Source organism: Anomaloglossus baeobatrachus, chromosome 7 (genome assembly GCF_048569485.1).
Source record: "Anomaloglossus baeobatrachus isolate aAnoBae1 chromosome 7, aAnoBae1.hap1, whole genome shotgun sequence".
NCBI lineage: Eukaryota > Metazoa > Chordata > Amphibia > Anura > Aromobatidae > Anomaloglossus > Anomaloglossus baeobatrachus.
This window is the reverse complement of record NC_134359.1, coordinates 7,862,246-7,882,053: the sequence shown is the minus strand read 5'-3', so window position 1 is coordinate 7,882,053 and position 19,808 is coordinate 7,862,246. Positions and strand designations below refer to the sequence as shown.

The 19,808-nt window shown below is 57.4% G+C and overlaps 1 protein-coding gene across 1 annotated transcript in view; it reads right to left on the bottom strand.

The window, feature by feature from the left end:
* Window positions 1-19,808, bottom strand: part of ADCY5 (adenylate cyclase 5) — a 204,122-nt gene that overhangs the window by 37,556 nt on the left and 146,758 nt on the right. The window contains exons 4-8 of the mRNA XM_075318723.1: window positions 8,572-8,683; window positions 7,405-7,532; window positions 6,782-6,940; window positions 2,519-2,660; window positions 168-308 (exon numbers count right to left, since the gene is read on the bottom strand). Coding sequence (XP_075174838.1) covers window positions 168-308; window positions 2,519-2,660; window positions 6,782-6,940; window positions 7,405-7,532; window positions 8,572-8,683 — 682 coding nt within the window. The remainder of the gene's footprint in view (window positions 1-167; window positions 309-2,518; window positions 2,661-6,781; window positions 6,941-7,404; window positions 7,533-8,571; window positions 8,684-19,808) is intronic.

Here is a 19,808-nt window from a genome sequence, read left to right as displayed (position 1 = left end):
GGGGTGTGACGGGGGATGGTGGGGTGTGACGGGGGATGGTGGGGGTGACGGGGGATGGTGGGGGGTGACGGGGGATGGTGGGGGGTGACGGGGGATGGTGGGGTGTGACGGGGGGATGGTGGGGGTGACGGGGGATGGTGGGGGTGATGCTCCATTCTCCCTCTCACCATCCTCTTCATCTCCTTGGACACTTGGTTGTTCCCCAGGTGGTTGTAGTAGTTGCGCTCCACGCCCCAGTGCGCCGGGTTGTGCCCGATGGAGTTGGTTCTCTGCCGGCTCATCCTCGCGATCATCGCCTTCTCTTCTTTCTGTAGGACAGAGGGAGACAGGATCAGAGATCTGCACCATCCCCCGCACTGTCATTACTCCGGCCAAATACAGCCCCCCTCATTACTCCGGCCGTATACAGCCCCCCCTCATTACTCTGGCCGTATACAGGGCCCCCCTCATTACTCCGGCCGTATACAGGGCCCCCCTCATTACTCCGGCCGTATACAGCCCCCCCTCATTACTCTGGCCGTATACAGGGCCCCCCTCATTACTCTGGCCGTATACAGGGCCCCCCTCATTACTCTGGCCGTATACAGCCCCCCCCTCATTACTCTGGCCGTATACAGCCCCCCCTCATTACTCTGGCCGTATACAGCCCCCCCTCATTACTCTGGCCGTATACAGGGCCCCCCCTCATTACTCTGGCCGTATACAGGGCCCCCCTCATTACTCTGGCCGCATACAGGGCCCCCCCTCATTACTCTGGCCGCATACAGGGCCCCCCTCATTACTCTGGCCGTATACAGGGCCCCCCTCATTACTCTGGCCGTATACAGGGCCCCCCTCATTACTCTGGCCGTATACAGGGCCCCCCCTCATTACTCTGGCCGTATACAGCCCCCCCTCATTACTCTGGCCGTATACAGCCCCCCCTCATTACTCCGCCGTATACAGGCCCCCCTCATTATTCTGGCCGTATACAGGCCCCCCTCATTACTCCGCCGTATACAGGCCCCCCTCATTATTCTGGCCGTATACAGGCCCCCCTCATTACTCCGGCCGTATACAGGCCCCCCTCATTATTCTGGCCGTATACAGGCCCCCCTCATTATTCAGGCCGTATACAGGCCCCCCTCATTACTCCGGCCGTATACAGGCCCCCCCTCATTACTCCGGCCGTATACAGGCCCCCCCTCATTACTCCGGCCGTATACAGGCCCCCCCCTCATTACTCCGGCCGTATACAGGCCCCCCCTCATTACTCCGGCCGTATACAGGCCCCCCCTCATTACTCCGGCCGTATACAGGCCCCCCCTCATTACTCCGGCCGTATACAGGCCCCCCTCATTACTCCGGCCGTATACAGGCCCCCCTCATTACTCCGGCCGTATACAGGCCCCCCTCATTACTCCGGCCGTATACAGGCCCCCCTCATTATTCTGGCCGTATACAGGCCCCCCCTCATTACTCCGCCGTATACAGGCCCCCCTCATTACTCCGGCCGTATACAGGCCCCCCTCATTATTCTGGCCGTATACAGGCCCCCCTCATTACTCTGGCCGTATACAGGCCCCCCTCATTACTCTGGCCGTATACAGGCCCCCCCTCATTACTCTGGCCGTATACAGCCCCCCCTCATTACTCTGGCCGTATACAGCCCCCCTCATTACTCTGGCCGTATACAGGCCCCCCGTGTCGTCCCATCTCCCCACCCAGGACATTAGGGTCACCCGCTGTAACATGGGCCTCATCCCCGCACTCGGCTGCTTTCTTTGGCTGCAGCACTTGCGGATTCTGGGGAAGAAAATAAATCTAGAAGTTTCCTGAACCGGAGGATTAATGGCCGACGAGCGAGGGAGGATTATCCGGATAACCGGCCTCGTTACCCCCATGTGAGAACGTCCAGCAATCGGGGGCTTCTCCAGGTGAAAGGTCAGCGGCCCCCAGGGTGCGGACCAGCGGGGCCCGAAACCTGCTCACTCAGGTGATAAGCCAGAGGACACCAGTGCATGATGGGAGTCATAGTCCACAACACCGGGGGATCCCCGGAATTCTCCAATAGCTGAAGCTGCTGCCACATATCATCCGGGTACAGACCTGCTACTCTAGTCACCCTCAGAGCTGCACTCACTATTCTGCTGTTACATAGTGCGTTATCCTCCAGTCACCCTCAGAGCTGCACTCACTATTCTGCTGTTACATAGTGCGTTATCCTCCAGTCACCCTCAGAGCTGCACTCACTGTTCTGCTGTTACATAGTGTGTTATCCTCCAGTCACCCTCAGAGCTGCACTCACTGTTCTGCTGTTACAGTGTGTTATCCTCCAGTCACCTCCAGAGCTGCACTCACAATTCTGCTGTTATATCATGTCTTATACTCCAGTCACCTCCAGAGCTGCAGTCACTATTCTGGTGTTACATTGTGTCCGGCAGCCATATTGGTAGTCACCTAGCTTTCCCAGGTAGAGATATCTCAGAGGTGGCTGCAGAGACCCCCATCCCCGGATCCTCCGCCCGCAGCTCCTCACCCTTTTCTGGCTGCAGCGGACGATCAGGAAGGTCTCGATATTGTGCTTCTTCAGATACGGGTTGCGTTCTCCTCCGGCGCCGGCCTCCACCTCGTAATCTCCGTTCAGGTAATTCAGAGTCGCCTTCGTAATGTGAATGCGGCTGAAAATACAGGAAGGTTTGTTACAAAAGAATCCGGCACGGACCCCCCCGGCACGGACCCCCCCCCCCAAGAACGGACCCCCCAGCACAGACCTCCCCCCCAAGCACGGACCCCCCAGCACAGACCTCCCCCCCGGCATAGACCTCCCCCTGGCACAGATCTCCCCCCCCGGCACGGATCTCCCCCCCCTGGCACGGATCTCCCCGGCACGGACCCCCCCCAAGAACGGACCCCCCAGCACAGACCTCCCCCCCCCGGCATAGACCTCCCCCTGGCACGGATCTTCCCCCCCCCGGCACGGATCTCCCCCCCCCGGCACGGATCTCCCCCCCCCCCCGGCACGGACCTCCCCCCCCCCCTCTGGCACGGATCTCCCCCCCCCCCCCCGGCACGGATCTCCCCCCCCCCCGGCACGGATCTCCCCCCCCGGCACGGATCTCCCCCCCCCCGACACGGATTATAAAGTATCATTAGCTGTATCAGGAGTACTGGATGCAATTGTAGCAAATCCTCAGCTGTGTGATCGCGGCTAAATCAGAATAAGATCTTCAAATGGTGCAGAAGAATTTCTACTCTGATGAGTCCAATATTCAGGGACGCCGGCCCTTTAAAAGCTTTGTCCTATTATGGGTCATTTCCATAATATCTGCACATTAATTGGCGGCTTCTTCCCGGGGTCTCGTCCCCTCCATCAGATCAGATCAGATCCAAATGGTCACTAATCACAGCTTGATTGAAATATAAGATTTCAGGCAAATAATATGTAAATGACGCAGCATTGTGACCGGACGCCAATAATCAGGGGCTGTGACCCCGCGCTCCGAGAAAACCGGACCCTGGCGCCAATAATCAGGGGCTGTGACCCCGCGCTCCGAGAAAACCGGACCCTGGCGCCAATAATCAGGGGCTGTGACCCCGCGCTCCGAGAAAACCGGACCCTGGCGCCAATAATCATGGGCTGTGACCCCGCGCTCCGAGAAAACCGGACCCTGGCGCCAATAATCAGGGGCAGTGACCCCGCGCTCCGAGAAAACCGGACTCTGGCACCAATAATCAGGGGCTGTGACCCCGCGCTCCGAGAAAACCGGACCCTGGCACCAATAATCAGGGGCTGTGACCCCACGCTTCATGAAAACCGGACCCTAGCGCCAATAATCAGGGGCTGTGACCCCACGCTCCGAGAAAACCGGACCCTGGCGCCAATAATCAGGGGCTGTGACCCCGCGCTCCGAGAAAACCGGACCCTGGCACCAATAATCAGGGGCTGTGACCCCACGCTTCATGAAAACCGGACCCTAGCGCCAATAATCAGGGGCTGTGACCCCGCGCTCCGAGAAAACCGGACCCTGGCGCCAATAATCAGGGGCTGTGACCCCGCGCTCCGAGAAAACCGGACCCTGGCGCCAATAATCATGGGCTGTGACCCCGCACTCCGAGAAAACCGGACTCTGGCACCAATAATCAGGGGCTGTGACCCCGCGCTCCGAGAAAACCGGACCCTGGCACCAATAATCAGGGGCTGTGACCCCACGCTTCATGAAAACCGGACCCTGGCACCAATAATCAGGGGCTGTGACCCCGCACTCCGAGAAAACCGGACCCTGGCACCAATAATCAGGGGCTGTGACCCCGCACTCCGAGAAAACCGGACCCTGGCACCAATAATCAGGGGCTGTGACCCCGCGCTCTGAGAAAACCGGACTCTGGCACCAATAATCAGGGGTTGTGACCCCGCGCTCCGAGAAAACCGGACCCTGGCACCAATAATCAGGGGCTGTGACCCCGCGCTCCGAGAAAACCGGACCCTGGCGCCAATAATCAGGGGCTGTGACCCCGCGCTTCATGAAAACCTGACCCTAGCGCCAATAATCAGGGGCTGTGACCCCGCGCTTCATGAAAACCGGACCCTAGCGCCAATAATCAGGGGCTGTGACCCCGCGCTTCATGAAAACCAGACCCTAGCGCCAATAATCAGGGGCTGTGACCCCGCGCTTCATGAAAACCGGACCCTAGCGCCAATAATCAGGGGCTGTAACCCCGCGCTTCATGAAAACCGGACCCTAGCGCCAATAATCAGGGGCTGTGACCCCGCGCTTCATGAAAACCAGACCCTAGCGCCAATAATCAGGGGCTGTGACCCCGCGCTTCATGAAAGCCGGACCCTGGCGCTAATAATCAGGGGCTGTGACCCCGCGCTGTGCTCCTATGCCTCCTGTCTCCTCTTGTCAATCAATACTGAATGGCAATGACGAGCACAGGAAGGGTTAAACATGGCCAGAGGATCGCGGCTCCACCGCATGTAACACACATTGTGCCGCCATTGTGAGAAGAGCGGAAAACACAGATCTCCCGAAATCTGACAAACCATGAGATGAGAAATTGTGAGCTCCGGGGTCAGGGATGATGGGAGTAGTGATACATTGTGTGATAGGAGATTAGATTGTGAGCTCCGGGGTCGGGGATGATGGGAGCAGTGATACATTGTGTGATAGGAGATTAGATTGTGAGCTCCGGGGTCGGGGATGATGGGAGCAGTGATACATTGTGTGATAGGAGATTAGATTGTGAGCTCCGGGGTCGGGGATGATGGGAGCAGTGATACATTGTGTGATAGGGGATTAGATTGTGAGCTCCGGGGTCGGGGATGATGGGAGCAGTGATACATTGTGTGATAGGAGATTAGATTGTGAGCTCCGGGGTCGGGGATGATGGGAGCAGTGATACATTGTGTGATAGGAGATTAGATTGTGAGCTCCGGGGTCGGGGATGATGGGAGCAGTGATACATTGTGTGATAGGAGATTAGATTGTGAGCTCCGGGGTCGGGGATGATGGGAGCAGTGATACATTGTGTGATAGGAGATTAGATTGTGAGCTCCGGGGTCGGGGATGATGGGAGTAGTGATACATTGTGTGATAGATTAGATTGTGAGCTCCGGGGTCGGGGATGATGGGAGCAGTGATACATTGTGTGATAGGAGATTAGATTGTGAGCTCCGGGGTCGGGGATGATGGGAGTAGTGATACATTGTGTGATAGGAGATTAGATTGTGAGCTCCGGGGTCGGGGATGATGGGAGTAGTGATACATTGTGTGATAGGAGATTAGATTGTGAGCTCCGGGGTCGGGGATGATGGGAGCAGTGATACATTGTGTGATAGGAGATTAGATTGTGAGCTCCGGGGTCGGGGATGATGGGAGCAGTGATACATTGTGTGATAGAGATTAGATTGTGAGCTCCGGGGTCGGGGATGATGGGAGCAGTGATACATTGTGTGATAGATTAGATTGTGAGCTCCGGGGTCGGGGATGATGGGAGCAGTGATACATTGTGTGATAGATTAGATTGTGAGCTCCGGGGTCGGGGATGATGGGAGCAGTGATACATTGTGTGATAGAGATTAGATTGTGAGCTCTGGGGTCGGGGATGATGGGAGCAGTGATACATTGTGTGATAGAGATTAGATTGTGAGCTCTGGGGTCGGGGATGATGGGAGCAGTGATACATTGTGTGATAGATTAGATTGTGAGCTCCGGGGTCGGGGATGATGGGAGCAGTGATACATTGTGTGATAGAGATTAGATTGTGAGCTCTGGGGTCGGGGATGATGGGAGCAGTGATACATTGTGTGATATGAGATTAGATTGTGAGCTCCGGGGTCGGGGATGATGGGAGCAGTGATACATTGTGTGATAGATTAGATTGTGAGCTCCGGGGTCGGGGATGATGGGAGCAGTGATACATTGTGTGATAGGAGATTAGATTTTGAGCTCCGGGGTCGGGGATGATGGGAGCAGTGATACATTGTGTGATAGGAGATTAGATTGTGAGATCTGGGGTCGGGGATGATGGGAGCAGTGATACATTGTGTGATAGGAGATTAGATTGTGAGCTCCGGGGTCGGGGATGATGGGAGCAGTGATACATTGTGTGATAGGAGATTAGATTGTGAGCTCCGGGGTCGGGGATGATGGGAGCAGTGATACATTGTGTGATAGATTAGATTGTGAGCTCCGGGGTCGGGGATGATGGGAGCAGTGATACATTGTGTGATAGGAGATTAGATTGTGAGCTCCGGGGTCGGGGATGATGGGAGTAGTGATACATGAGCTGCACTTACCCGGCTTTGCCTCCGGCCTCCATGTGATTGGCCAGGGTGACGTCATTAGACCACACATCAAACTGCCACTTCCGCAACCCCAGGACCCCGCAGTGCACGCGGCCGCTGTGGATTCCCACTCTCATGTTCACGTTGACGCCGGTCACTTCCCTCACCAGCCTGCGGGGGAGACACAGAGTCAGTGTAGGAAGGTCAGGGGTCAGAGGGCGGAGACTTTCTAATCTGTTCTTCCTACAGACATAAGTCATGTGATGTGGAGGGGCCGCGTCATGACGTCTGCACCCCCAAAATACAGGGGCCCCTGGAAATGGTCCTCGGCAGCTCTTCTACCTGTTCCTGACTCGCAGTATGTCCGCCTCTCCGGGGATGTCACTCAGCTGGGTGCTGCCTCACATGTAGCACCGGGCACGTGCCCGCACCGCTCTGCACCTGGTGTAGTGTCCACTGATGTAGCAGAGCTGATAAAACCAGGACGTTTCACTGACAGCACAATCCCCGCAGGGGCGGAGCAGGATCCCCGCAGGGGCGGAGCAGGATCCCTCAGGAGCGGACCAGAATCCCGTGGGGGCGGAGCAGAATCCCCGCAGGGGCGGACCAGAATCCAGCAGAGGCGGAGCACTCACGAGATTGCCTCGATCATATCCAGACCCATCTCCACGCAGCAGTGTGCATGGTCCGCGCGCGCCTCCGGCAGCCCCGACACACAGTAATAGCAGTCGCCCAGGATCTTAATCCGCAGACAGTGATTCTCCTGCAAGAAATCCGAGAATGACGGATCATAAATGGGAACCGCACCCACGACTGACAGCAGCGCCACCAACGGCCGAGACAGACAGCAGCGCCACCAAAGGCCGAGACAGACAGCAGCGCCACCAACGGCCGAGACAGACAGCAGCGCCACCAACGGCCGAGACAGACAGCAGCGCCACCAACGGCCGAGACAGACAGCAGCGCCACCAACGGCTGAGACAGACAGCCGAGACAGACAGCAGCGCCACCAACAGCCGAGACAGACAGCAGCACCACCTCCACCGGGACCAAAGCGGAGTGCACAGCACCACCTCTACCGGGACCAAAGCAGAGTGCACAGCACCACCTCCACCGGGACCAAAGTGGAGTGCACAGCACCACCTCCACCGGGACCAAAGCGGAGTGCACAGCACCACCTCCACCGGGACCAAAGCAGAGTGCACACCACCACCTCCACCGGGACCAAAGCGGAGTGCGCAGCGCCACCTCCACCAGGACCAAAGTGGAGTGCGCACCACCACCTCCACCGGGACCAAAGCAGAGTGCGCAGCACCACCTCCACCAGGACCAAAGTGGAGTGCGCAGCACCACCTCCACCAGGACCAAAGTGGAGTGCGCACCACCACCTCCACCGGGACCAAAGCAGAGTGCGCACCACCACCTCCACCAGGACCAAAGTGGAGTGCGCAGCACCACCTCCACCAGGACCAAAGCAGAGTGCGCAGCACCACCTCCACCAGGACCAAAGCAGAGTGCGCATCACCACCTCCACCGGGACCAAAGCAGAGTGCGCAGCACCACCTCCACCAGGACCAAAGCAGAGTGCGCATCACCACCTCCACCGGGACCAAAGCAGAGTGCGCACCACCACCTCCACCAGGACCAAAGTGGAGTGCGCAGCACCAACTCCACCAGGACCAAAGTGGAGTGCGCACCACCACCTCCACCAGGACCAAAGCAGAGTGCGCACCACCACCTCCACCAGGACCAAAGTGGAGTGCACAGAGCGGGGCAGAACCTCCACCAGTTATTACACTCACAGCTGCTAGTTTATCAAATCGGGCAAAAAGTTCATTCAGAGTCATGACCAGTTCCTGCGCGGTGCACTGCGAGGCGAGACTGGTGAAGCCCTCGATATCCGCAAAGAGGATGCTGCAAATAAGAGGAAAGAGAGATACAGCATATATACAATGTAACAACTCACCACAAGCCACACAGGCAGATATATATACATAGGGGCAGCATTATAGCAGTTATATTCTTGTACATAGGAGGCAGTATTATAGTAGTTATATTCTTGTGCATAGGGAGCAGTATTATAGTAGTTATATTCTTGTACATAGGAGCAGTATTATAGCAGTTATATTCTTGTATATAGGGGGCAGTATTATAGCAGTTATATTCTTGTACATAGGAGCAGTATTATAGCAGTTATATTCTTGTGCATAGGGAGCAGTATTATAGTAGTTATATTCTTGTACATAGGGAGCAGTATTATAGTAGTTATATTCTTGTACATAAGGGTCAGTATTATAGTAGTTATTTTATTGTACATAGGGGGCAGTATTATAGCAGTTATATTCTTGTATATGGGAGCAGTATTATAGCAGTTATTTTCTTGTACATAGAGAGCAGTATTATAGTAGTTATATTCTTGTACATAGGGGGCAGTATTATAGTAGTTATATTCTTGTATATAGGGGGCAGTATTATACTAGTTATATTTTTGTACATAGGGAGCAGTATTATAGTAGTTATATTCTTGTATATAGGAGCAGTATTATAGTAGTTATATTCTTGTATATAGGGGGCAGCATTATAGTAGTTCTATTCTTGCACATAGGGGGCAGTATTATAGTAGTTATATTCTTGTACATAGGGGCAGTATTATAGTAGTTATATTCTTGTGTATAGGGGACAGTATTATAGTAGTTATATTCTTGTACATAGGGGCAGTATTATAGTAGTTATATTCTTGTACATAGGAGCAGTATTATAGTAGTTATATTCTTGTACATAGGGGGCAGTATTATAGTAGTTATATTCTTGTACATAGGGGCAGTATTATAGTAGTTATATTCTTGTACATAGGGGGCAGTATTATAGTAGTTATATTCTTGTACATAGGGGGCAGTATTATAGTAGTTATATTCTTGTACATAGGGGGCAGTATTATAGCAGTTATATTCTTGTGTATAGGGGACAGTATTATAGTAGTTATATTCTTGTACATAGGGGCAGTATTATAGTAGTAATATTCTTGTACATAGGGGCAGTATTATAGTAGTTATATTCTTGTATATAGGGGGCAGTATTATAGTAGTTATATTCTTGTACATAGGGGGCAGTATTATAGTAGTTATATTCTTGTATATAGGGGGCAGTATTATAGTAGTTATATTCTTGTACATAGGGGCAGTATTATAGTAGTTATATTCTTGTACATAGGGGCAGTATTATAGTAGTTATATTCTTGTGTATAGGGGACAGTATTATAGTAGTTATATTCTTGTACATAGGGGCAGTATTATAGTAGTTATATTCTTGTACATAGGGGCAGTATTATAGTAGTTATATTCTTGTACATAGGGGGCAGTATTATAGTAGTTATATTCTTGTACATAGGGGCAGTATTATAGTAGTTATATTCTTGTACATAGGGGGCAGTATTATAGTAGTTATATTCTTGTACATAGGGGGCAGTATTATAGTAGTTATATTCTTGTACATAGGGGGCAGTATTATAGCAGTTATATTCTTGTGTATAGGGGACAGTATTATAGTAGTTATATTCTTGTACATAGGGGCAGTATTATAGTAGTTATATTCTTGTACATAGGCGCAGTATTATAGTAGTTATATTCTTGTACATAGGGGCAGTATTATAGTAGTTATATTCTTGTACATAGGGGCAGTATTATAGTAGTTATATTCTTGTATATAGGGGGCAGTATTATAGTAGTTATATTCTTGTACATAGGGGGCAGTATTATAGTAGTTATATTATTGTATATAGGGGGCAGTATTATAGTAGTTATATTCTTGTACATAGGGGCAGTATTATAGTAGTTATATTCTTGTACATAGGGGCAGTATTATAGCAGTTATATTCCTGTACATAGGGGCAGCATTATAGTAGTTATATTCTTGTACATAGGGGGCAGTATTATAGCAGTTATATTCTTGTACATAGGGGCAGCATTATAGCAGTTATATTCTGACCCCTGCAACCAGCGAGCCTGCGCCCCCCTGTACCCCGCATCACCATCCAGAGTCCCGGGGCCTTCCCTACCCGTGGAGAGTGACGTCATCCGGCTGCTCCACTCCATCATCCCAGGTACTCTCAACGGCAGCGGCGGTACTCCTAATTACTGCACACCACGGGTGGCGTCACGTACTATATATATCTCCCCTGTAAATACCCCCCTTCTTCATTTGAGTGTGACCCCTGCCCCCCGGGTCCGGAGACCCTCGAGCCACGAGTAATCCCCCCCAGGACCCGAGCGGTCCGATCCGCTGCAGGGGCGGCACGCGGTGTTCCTGGACTCATCAGTTCTGGTAGATATTTCATGCAGCGGTTGAGGGTCCAGTCTCCCAATTCCACGAGATTTCAGACTTGATAAAGCCATTATTGATTTTATTGGTGTAAATAAGTACAAATAATTAACCCATTGCGTGTCACACGTTTCAGCCGAACAAGGCCCTTACTCATAGCACACCTCATGGATCCCGGGATCCGGCCACTCCGTGCACTGATCTCCAAAACCGGCCACATCCACTCTAGAGGCGAGCGGATCCTGAAATGCTGTTTGTTGTTAGTTCTGGTAATGTCTGGACCCGGACTCTGCTTGTTTTGTCCTCTGCGGAGTCCGTGTGCTCTTTGCTGTTGTCGCACTGACTCTGGGGGTGAGTGGTTCTGGTTGCGGTGTGAGTTCTGCTCCGGAGGCTGCTGCTTCGGATGTTTCCTCGGCCTTTATGTTGGGTCTTTCCTTCTTTATTGTATATATCAGATGTATCTGAGCAAGGACTATAATGCGGGGGCTGCAGTGAGGACTGACACGTCTGTGGTGAGACCTCTGCGGGGGCTGCAGTGAGGACTGACACGTCTGTGGTGAGACCTCTGCGGGGGCTGCAGTGAGGACTGACACGTCTGTGGTGAGACCTCTGCGGGGGCTGCAGTGAGGACTGACACGTCTGTGAGGAGACCTCTGCGGGGGCTGCAGTGAGGACTGACACGTCTGTGAGGAGACCTCTGCGGGGGCTGCAGTGAGGACTGACACGTCTGTGGTAAGACCTCTGCGGGGGCTGCAGTGAGGATTGACACGTCTGTGGTGAGACCTCTGCGGGGGCTGCAGTGAGGACTGACACGTCTGTGGTGAGACCTCTGCGGGGGCTGCAGTGAGGACTGACACGTCTGTGAGGAGACCTCTGCGGGGGCTGCAGTGAGGACTGACACGTCTGTGAGGAGACCTCTGCGGGGGCTGCAGTGAGGACTGACACGTCTGTGAGGAGACCTCTGCGGGGGGGCTGCAGTGAGGACTGACACGTCTGTGAGGAGATCTCTGCGGGGGCTGCAGTGAGGACTGACACGTCTGTGAGGAGACCTCTGCGGGGGCTGCAGTGAGGACTGACACGTCTGTGGTGAGACCTCTGCGGGGGCTGCAGTGAGGACTGACACGTCTGTGAGGAGACCTCTGCGGGGGCTGCAGTGAGGACTGACACGTCTGTGGTGAGACCTCTGCGGGGGCTGCAGTGAGGACTGACACGTCTGTGGTGAGACCTCTGCGGGGGCTGCAGTGAGGACTGACACGTCTGTGAGGAGACCTCTGCGGGGGCTGCAGTGAGGACTGACACGTCTGTGAGGATTCCTCTGCGGGGGCTGCAGTGAGGACTGACACGTCTGTGAGGAGACCTCTGCGGGGGGCTGCAGTGAGGACTGACACGTCTGTGGTGAGACCTCTGCGGGGGCTGCAGTGAGGACTGACACGTCTGTGAGGAGACCTCTGCGGGGGCTGCAGTTAGGACTGACACGTCTGTGAGGAGACCTCTGCGGGGGCTGCAGTGAGGACTGACACGTCTGTGGTGAGACCTCTGCGCGGGCTGCAGTGAGGACTGACACGTCTGTGGTGAGACCTCTGCGGGGGCTGCAGTGAGGACTGACACGTCTGTGAGGAGACCTCTGCGGGGGCTGCAGTGAGGACTGACACGTCTGTGGTGAGACCTCTGCGCGGGCTGCAGTGAGGACTGACACGTCTGTGGTGAGACCTCTGCGGGGGCTGCAGTGAGGACTGACACGTCTGTGAGGAGACCTCTGCGGGGGCTGCAGTGAGGACTGACACGTCTGTGAGGAGACCTCTGCGGGGGCTGCAGTGAGGACTGACACGTCTGTGAGGAGACCTCTGCGGGGGCTGCAGTGAGGACTGACACGTCTGTGGTGAGACCTCTGCGGGGGCTGCAGTGAGGACTGACACGTCTGTGAGGAGACCTCTGCGGGGGCTGCAGTGAGGACTGACACGTCTGTGAGGAGACCTCTGCGGGGGCTGCAGTGAGGACTGACACGTCTGTGAGGAGACCTCTGCGGGGGCTGCAGTGAGGACTGACACGTCTGTGGTGAGACCTCTGCGGGGGCTGCAGTGAGGACTGACACGTCTGTGAGGAGACCTCTGCGGGGGCTGCAGTGAGGACTGACACGTCTGTGAGGAGACCTCTGCGGGGGCTGCAGTGAGGACTGACACGTCTGTGAGGAGACCTCTGCGGGGGCTACAGTGAGGACTGACACATCTGTGGTGAGACCTCTGCGGGGGCTGCAGTGAGGACTGACACGTCTGTGAGGAGACCTCTGCGGGGGCTGCAGTGAGGACTGACACGTCTGTGAGGAGACCTCTGCGGGGGCTACAGTGAGGACTGACACATCTGTGGTGAGACCTCTGCGGGGGCTGCAGTGAGGACTGACACGTCTGTGGTGAGACCTCTGCGGGGGCTACAGTGAGGACTGACACATCTGTGGTGAGACCTCTGCGGGGGCTGCAGTGAGGACTGACACATCTGTGGTGAGACCTCTGCGGGGGCTGCAGTGAGGACTGACACGTCTGTGGTGAGACCTCTGCGGGGGCTACAGTGAGGACTGACACATCTGTGGTGAGACCTCTGCGGGGGCTGCAGTGAGGACTGACACATCTGTGGTGAGACCTCTGCGGGGGCTGCAGTGAGGACTGACACGTCTGTGAGGAGACCTCTGCGGGGGCTGCAGTGAGGACTGACACGTCTGTGAGGAGACCTCTGCGGGGGCTGCAGCGAGGACTGACACGTCTGTGGTGAGACCTCTGCGGGGGCTACAGTGAGGACTGACACATCTGTGGTGAGACCTCTGCGGGGGCTGCAGTGAGGACTGACACATCTGTGGTGAGACCTCTGCGGGGGCTGCAGTGAGGACTGACACGTCTGTGAGGAGACCTCTGCGGGGGCTGCAGTGAGGACTGACACGTCTGTGAGGAGACCTCTGCGGGGGCTGCAGTGAGGACTGACACGTCTGTGGTGAGACCTCTGCGGGGGCTACAGTGAGGACTGACACATCTGTGGTGAGACCTCTGCGGGGGCTGCAGTGAGGACTGACACATCTGTGGTGAGACCTCTGCGGGGGCTGCAGTGAGGACTGACACATCTGTGGTGAGACCTCTGCGGGGGCTGCAGTGAGGACTGACACGTCTGTGAGGAGACCTCTGCGGGGGCTGCAGCGAGGACTGACACGTCTGTGGTGAGACCTCTGCGGGGGCTGCAGTGAGGACTGACACATCTGTGGTGAGACCTCTGCGGGGGCTGCAGTGAGGACTGACACGTCTGTGGTGAGACCTCTGCGGGGGCTGCAGTGAGGACTGACACGTCTGTGGTGAGACCTCTGCGGGGGCTGCAGTGAGGACTGACACGTCTGTGGTGAGACCTCTGCGGGGGCTGCAGTGAGGACTGACACGTCTGTGGTGAGACCTCTGCGGGGGCTGCAGTGAGGACTGACACGTCTGTGGTGAGACCTCTGCGGGGGCCGCAGTGAGGACTGACACGTCTGTGGTGAGACCTCTGCGGGGGGCTGCAGTGAGGACTGACACGTCTGTGGTGAGACCTCTGCGGGGGCTGCAGTGAGGACTGACACGTCTGTGGTGAGACCTCTGCGGGGGCTGCAGTGAGGACTGACACGTCTGTGAGGAGACCTCTGCGGGGGCTGCAGTGAGGACTGACACGTCTGTGGTGAGACCTCTGCGGGGGCTGCAGTGAGGACTGACACGTCTGTGGTGAGACCTCTGCGGGGGGGCTGCAGTGAGGACTGACACGTCTGTGGTGAGACCTCTGCGGGGGCTGCAGTGAGGACTGACACGTCTGTGAGGAGACCTCTGCGGGGGCTGCAGTGAGGACTGACACGTCTGTGAGGAGACCTCTGCGGGGGCTGCAGTGAGGACTGACACGTCTGTGAGGAGACCTCTGCGGGGGCTGCAGTGAGGACTGACACGTCTGTGGTGAGACCTCTGCGGGGGCTGCAGTGAGGACTGACACGTCTGTGGTGAGACCTCTGCGGGGGCTGCAGTGAGGACTGACACGTCTGTGGTGAGACCTCTGCGGGGGCTGCAGTGAGGACTGACACGTCTGTGGTGAGACCTCTGCGGGGGCTGCAGCGAGGACTGACACGTCTGTGAGGAGACCTCTGCGGGGGCTGCAGTGAGGACTGACACGTCTGTGAGGAGACCTCTGCGGGGGCTGCAGTGAGGACTGACACGTCTGTGGTGAGACCTCTGCGGGGGGCTGCAGTGAGGACTGACACGTCTGTGGTGAGACCTCTGCGGGGGCTGCAGTGAGGACTGACACGTCTGTGGTGAGACCTCTGCGGGGGCTGCAGTGAGGACTGACACGTCTGTGAGGAGACCTCTGCGGGGGCTGCAGTGAGGACTGACACGTCTGTGAGGAGACCTCTGCGGGGGCTGCAGTGAGGACTGACACGTCTGTGAGGAGACCTCTGCGGGGGCTGCAGCGAGGACTGACACGTCTGTGGTGAGACCTCTGCGGGGGCTGCAGTGAGGACTGACACGTCTGTGGTGAGACCTCTGCGGGGGCTGCAGCGAGGACTGACACGTCTGTGAGGAGACCTCTGCGGGGGCTGCAGTGAGGACTGACACGTCTGTGGTGAGACCTCTGCGGGGGCTGCAGCGAGGACTGACACGTCTGTGGTGAGACCTCTGCGGGGGCTGCAGTGAGGACTGACACGTCTGTGAGGAGACCTCTGCGGGGGCTGCAGTGAGGACTGACACGTCTGTGGTGAGACCTCTGCGGGGGCTGCAGTGAGGACTGACACGTCTGTGAGGAGACCTCTGCGGGGGCTGCAGTGAGGACTGACACGTCTGTGAGGAGACCTCTGCGGGGGCTGCAGTGAGGACTGACACGTCTGTGGTGAGACCTCTGCGGGGGCTGCAGTGAGGACTGACACGTCTGTGAGGAGACCTCTGCGGGGGCTGCAGTGAGGACTGACACGTCTGTGAGGAGACCTCTGCGGGGGCTGCAGTGAGGACTGACACGTCTGTGAGGAGACCTCTGCGGGGGCCGCAGTGAGGACTGACACGTCTGTGGTGAGACCTCTGCGGGGGCTGCAGTGAGGACTGACACGTCTGTGAGGAGACCTCTGCGGGGGGCTGCAGTGAGGACTGACACGTCTGTGGTGAGACCTCTGCGGGGGCTGCAGTGAGGACTGACACGTCTGTGGTGAGACCTCTGCGGGGGCTGCAGTGAGGACTGACACGTCTGTGAGGAGACCTCTGCGGGGGCTGCAGTGAGGACTGACACGTCTGTGAGGAGACCTCTGCGGGGGGCTGCAGTGAGGACTGACACATCTGTGAGGAGACCTCTGCGGGGGGCTGCAGTGAGGACTGACACGTCTGTGAGGAGACCTCTGCGGGGGCTGCAGTGAGGACTGACACGTCTGTGGTGAGACCTCTGCGGGGGCTGCAGTGAGGACTGACACGTCTGTGAGGAGACCTCTGCGGGGGCTGCAGTGAGGACTGACACGTCTGTGGTGAGACCTCTGCGGGGGCTGCAGTGAGGACTGACACGTCTGTGAGGAGACCTCTGCGGGGGCTGCAGTGAGGACTGACACGTCTGTGAGGAGACCTCTGCGGGGGCTGCAGTGAGGACTGACACGTCTGTGGTGAGACCTCTGCGGGGGCTGCAGTGAGGACTGACACGTCTGTGAGGAGACCTCTGCGGGGGCTGCAGTGAGGACTGACACGTCTGTGGTGAGACCTCTGCGGGGGCTGCAGTGAGGACTGACACGTCTGTGGTGAGACCTCTGCGGGGGCTGCAGTGAGGACTGACACGTCTGTGAGGAGACCTCTGCGGGGGCTGCAGTGAGGACTGACACGTCTGTGGTGAGACCTCTGCGGGGGCTGCAGTGAGGACTGACACGTCTGTGGTGAGACCTCTGCGGGGGCTGCAGTGAGGACTGACACGTCTGTGAGGAGACCTCTGCGGGGGCTGCAGTGAGGACTGACACGTCTGTGAGGAGACTTCTGCGGGGGGCTGCAGTGAGGACTGACACGTCTGTGGTGAGACCTCTGCGGGGGCTGCAGTGAGGACTGACACGTCTGTGGTGAGACCTCTGCGGGGGCTGCAGTGAGGACTGACACGTCTGTGAGGAGACCTCTGCGGGGGCTGCAGTGAGGACTGACACGTCTGTGGTGAGACCTCTGCGGGGGCTGCAGTGAGGACTGACACGTCTGTGAGGAGACCTCTGCGGGGGCTGCAGTGAGGACTGACACGTCTGTGGTGAGACCTCTGCGGGGGCTGCAGTGAGGACTGACACGTCTGTGGTGAGACCTCTGCGGGGGCTGCAGTGAGGACTGACACGTCTGTGAGGAGACCTCTGCGGGGGCTGCAGTGAGGACTGACACGTCTGTGGTGAGACCTCTGCGGGGGCTGCAGTGAGGACTGACACGTCTGTGGTGAGACCTCTGCGGGGGCTGCAGTGAGGACTGACACGTCTGTGGTGAGACCTCTGCGGGGGCTGCAGTGAGGACTGACACGTCTGTGGTGAGACCTCTGCGGGGGCTGCAGTGAGGACTGACACGTCTGTGGTGAGACCTCTGCGGGGGCTGCAGTGAGGACTGACACGTCTGTGGTGAGACCTCTGCGGGGGCTGCAGTGAGGACTGACACGTCTGTGGTGAGACCTCTGCGGGGGGCCGCAGTGAGGACTGACACGTCTGTGGTGAGACCTCTGCGGGGGGCTGCAGTGAGGACTGACACGTCTGTGGTGAGACCTCTGCGGGGGCTGCAGTGAGGACTGACACGTCTGTGGTGAGACCTCTGCGGGGGCTGCAGTGAGGACTGACACGTCTGTGAGGAGACCTCTGCGGGGGCTGCAGTGAGGACTGACACGTCTGTGGTGAGACCTCTGCGGGGGCTGCAGTGAGGACTGACACGTCTGTGGTGAGACCTCTGCGGGGGGGCTGCAGTGAGGACTGACACGTCTGTGGTGAGACCTCTGCGGGGGCTGCAGTGAGGACTGACACGTCTGTGAGGAGACCTCTGCGGGGGCTGCAGTGAGGACTGACACGTCTGTGAGGAGACCTCTGCGGGGGCTGCAGTGAGGACTGACACGTCTGTGAGGAGACCTCTGCGGGGGCTGCAGTGAGGACTGACACGTCTGTGGTGAGACCTCTGCGGGGGCTGCAGTGAGGACTGACACGTCTGTGGTGAGACCTCTGCGGGGGCTGCAGTGAGGACTGACACGTCTGTGGTGAGACCTCTGCGGGGGCTGCAGTGAGGACTGACACGTCTGTGGTGAGACCTCTGCGGGGGCTGCAGCGAGGACTGACACGTCTGTGAGGAGACCTCTGCGGGGGCTGCAGTGAGGACTGACACGTCTGTGAGGAGACCTCTGCGGGGGCTGCAGTGAGGACTGACACGTCTGTGGTGAGACCTCTGCGGGGGGCTGCAGTGAGGACTGACACGTCTGTGGTGAGACCTCTGCGGGGGCTGCAGTGAGGACTGACACGTCTGTGGTGAGACCTCTGCGGGGGCTGCAGTGAGGACTGACACGTCTGTGAGGAGACCTCTGCGGGGGCTGCAGTGAGGACTGACACGTCTGTGAGGAGACCTCTGCGGGGGCTGCAGTGAGGACTGACACGTCTGTGAGGAGACCTCTGCGGGGGCTGCAGCGAGGACTGACACGTCTGTGGTGAGACCTCTGCGGGGGCTGCAGTGAGGACTGACACGTCTGTGGTGAGACCTCTGCGGGGGCTGCAGCGAGGACTGACACGTCTGTGAGGAGACCTCTGCGGGGGCTGCAGTGAGGACTGACACGTCTGTGGTGAGACCTCTGCGGGGGCTGCAGCGAGGACTGACACGTCTGTGGTGAGACCTCTGCGGGGGCTGCAGTGAGGACTGACACGTCTGTGAGGAGACCTCTGCGGGGGCTGCAGTGAGGACTGACACGTCTGTGGTGAGACCTCTGCGGGGGCTGCAGTGAGGACTGACACGTCTGTGAGGAGACCTCTGCGGGGGCTGCAGTGAGGACTGACACGTCTGTGAGGAGACCTCTGCGGGGGCTGCAGTGAGGACTGACACGTCTGTGGTGAGACCTCTGCGGGGGCTGCAGTGAGGACTGACACGTCTGTGAGGAGACCTCTGCGGGGGCTGCAGTGAGGACTGACACGTCTGTGAGGAGACCTCTGCGGGGGCTGCAGTGAGGACTGACACGTCTGTGAGGAGACCTCTGCGGGGGCCGCAGTGAGGACTGACACGTCTGTGGTGAGACCTCTGCGGGGGCTGCAGTGAGGACTGACACGTCTGTGAGGAGACCTCTGCGGGGGGCTGCAGTGAGGACTGACACGTCTGTGGTGAGACCTCTGCGGGGGCTGCAGTGAGGACTGACACGTCTGTGGTGAGACCTCTGCGGGGGCTGCAGTGAGGACTGACACGTCTGTGAGGAGACCTCTGCGGGGGCTGCAGTGAGGACTGACACGTCTGTGAGGAGACCTCTGCGGGGGGCTGCAGTGAGGACTGACACATCTGTGAGGAGACCTCTGCGGGGGGCTGCAGTGAGGACTGACACGTCTGTGAGGAGACCTCTGCGGGGGCTGCAGTGAGGACTGACACGTCTGTGGTGAGACCTCTGCGGGGGCTGCAGTGAGGACTGACACGTCTGTGAGGAGACCTCTGCGGGGGCTGCAGTGAGGACTGACACGTCTGTGGTGAGACCTCTGCGGGGGCTGCAGTGAGGACTGACACGTCTGTGAGGAGAC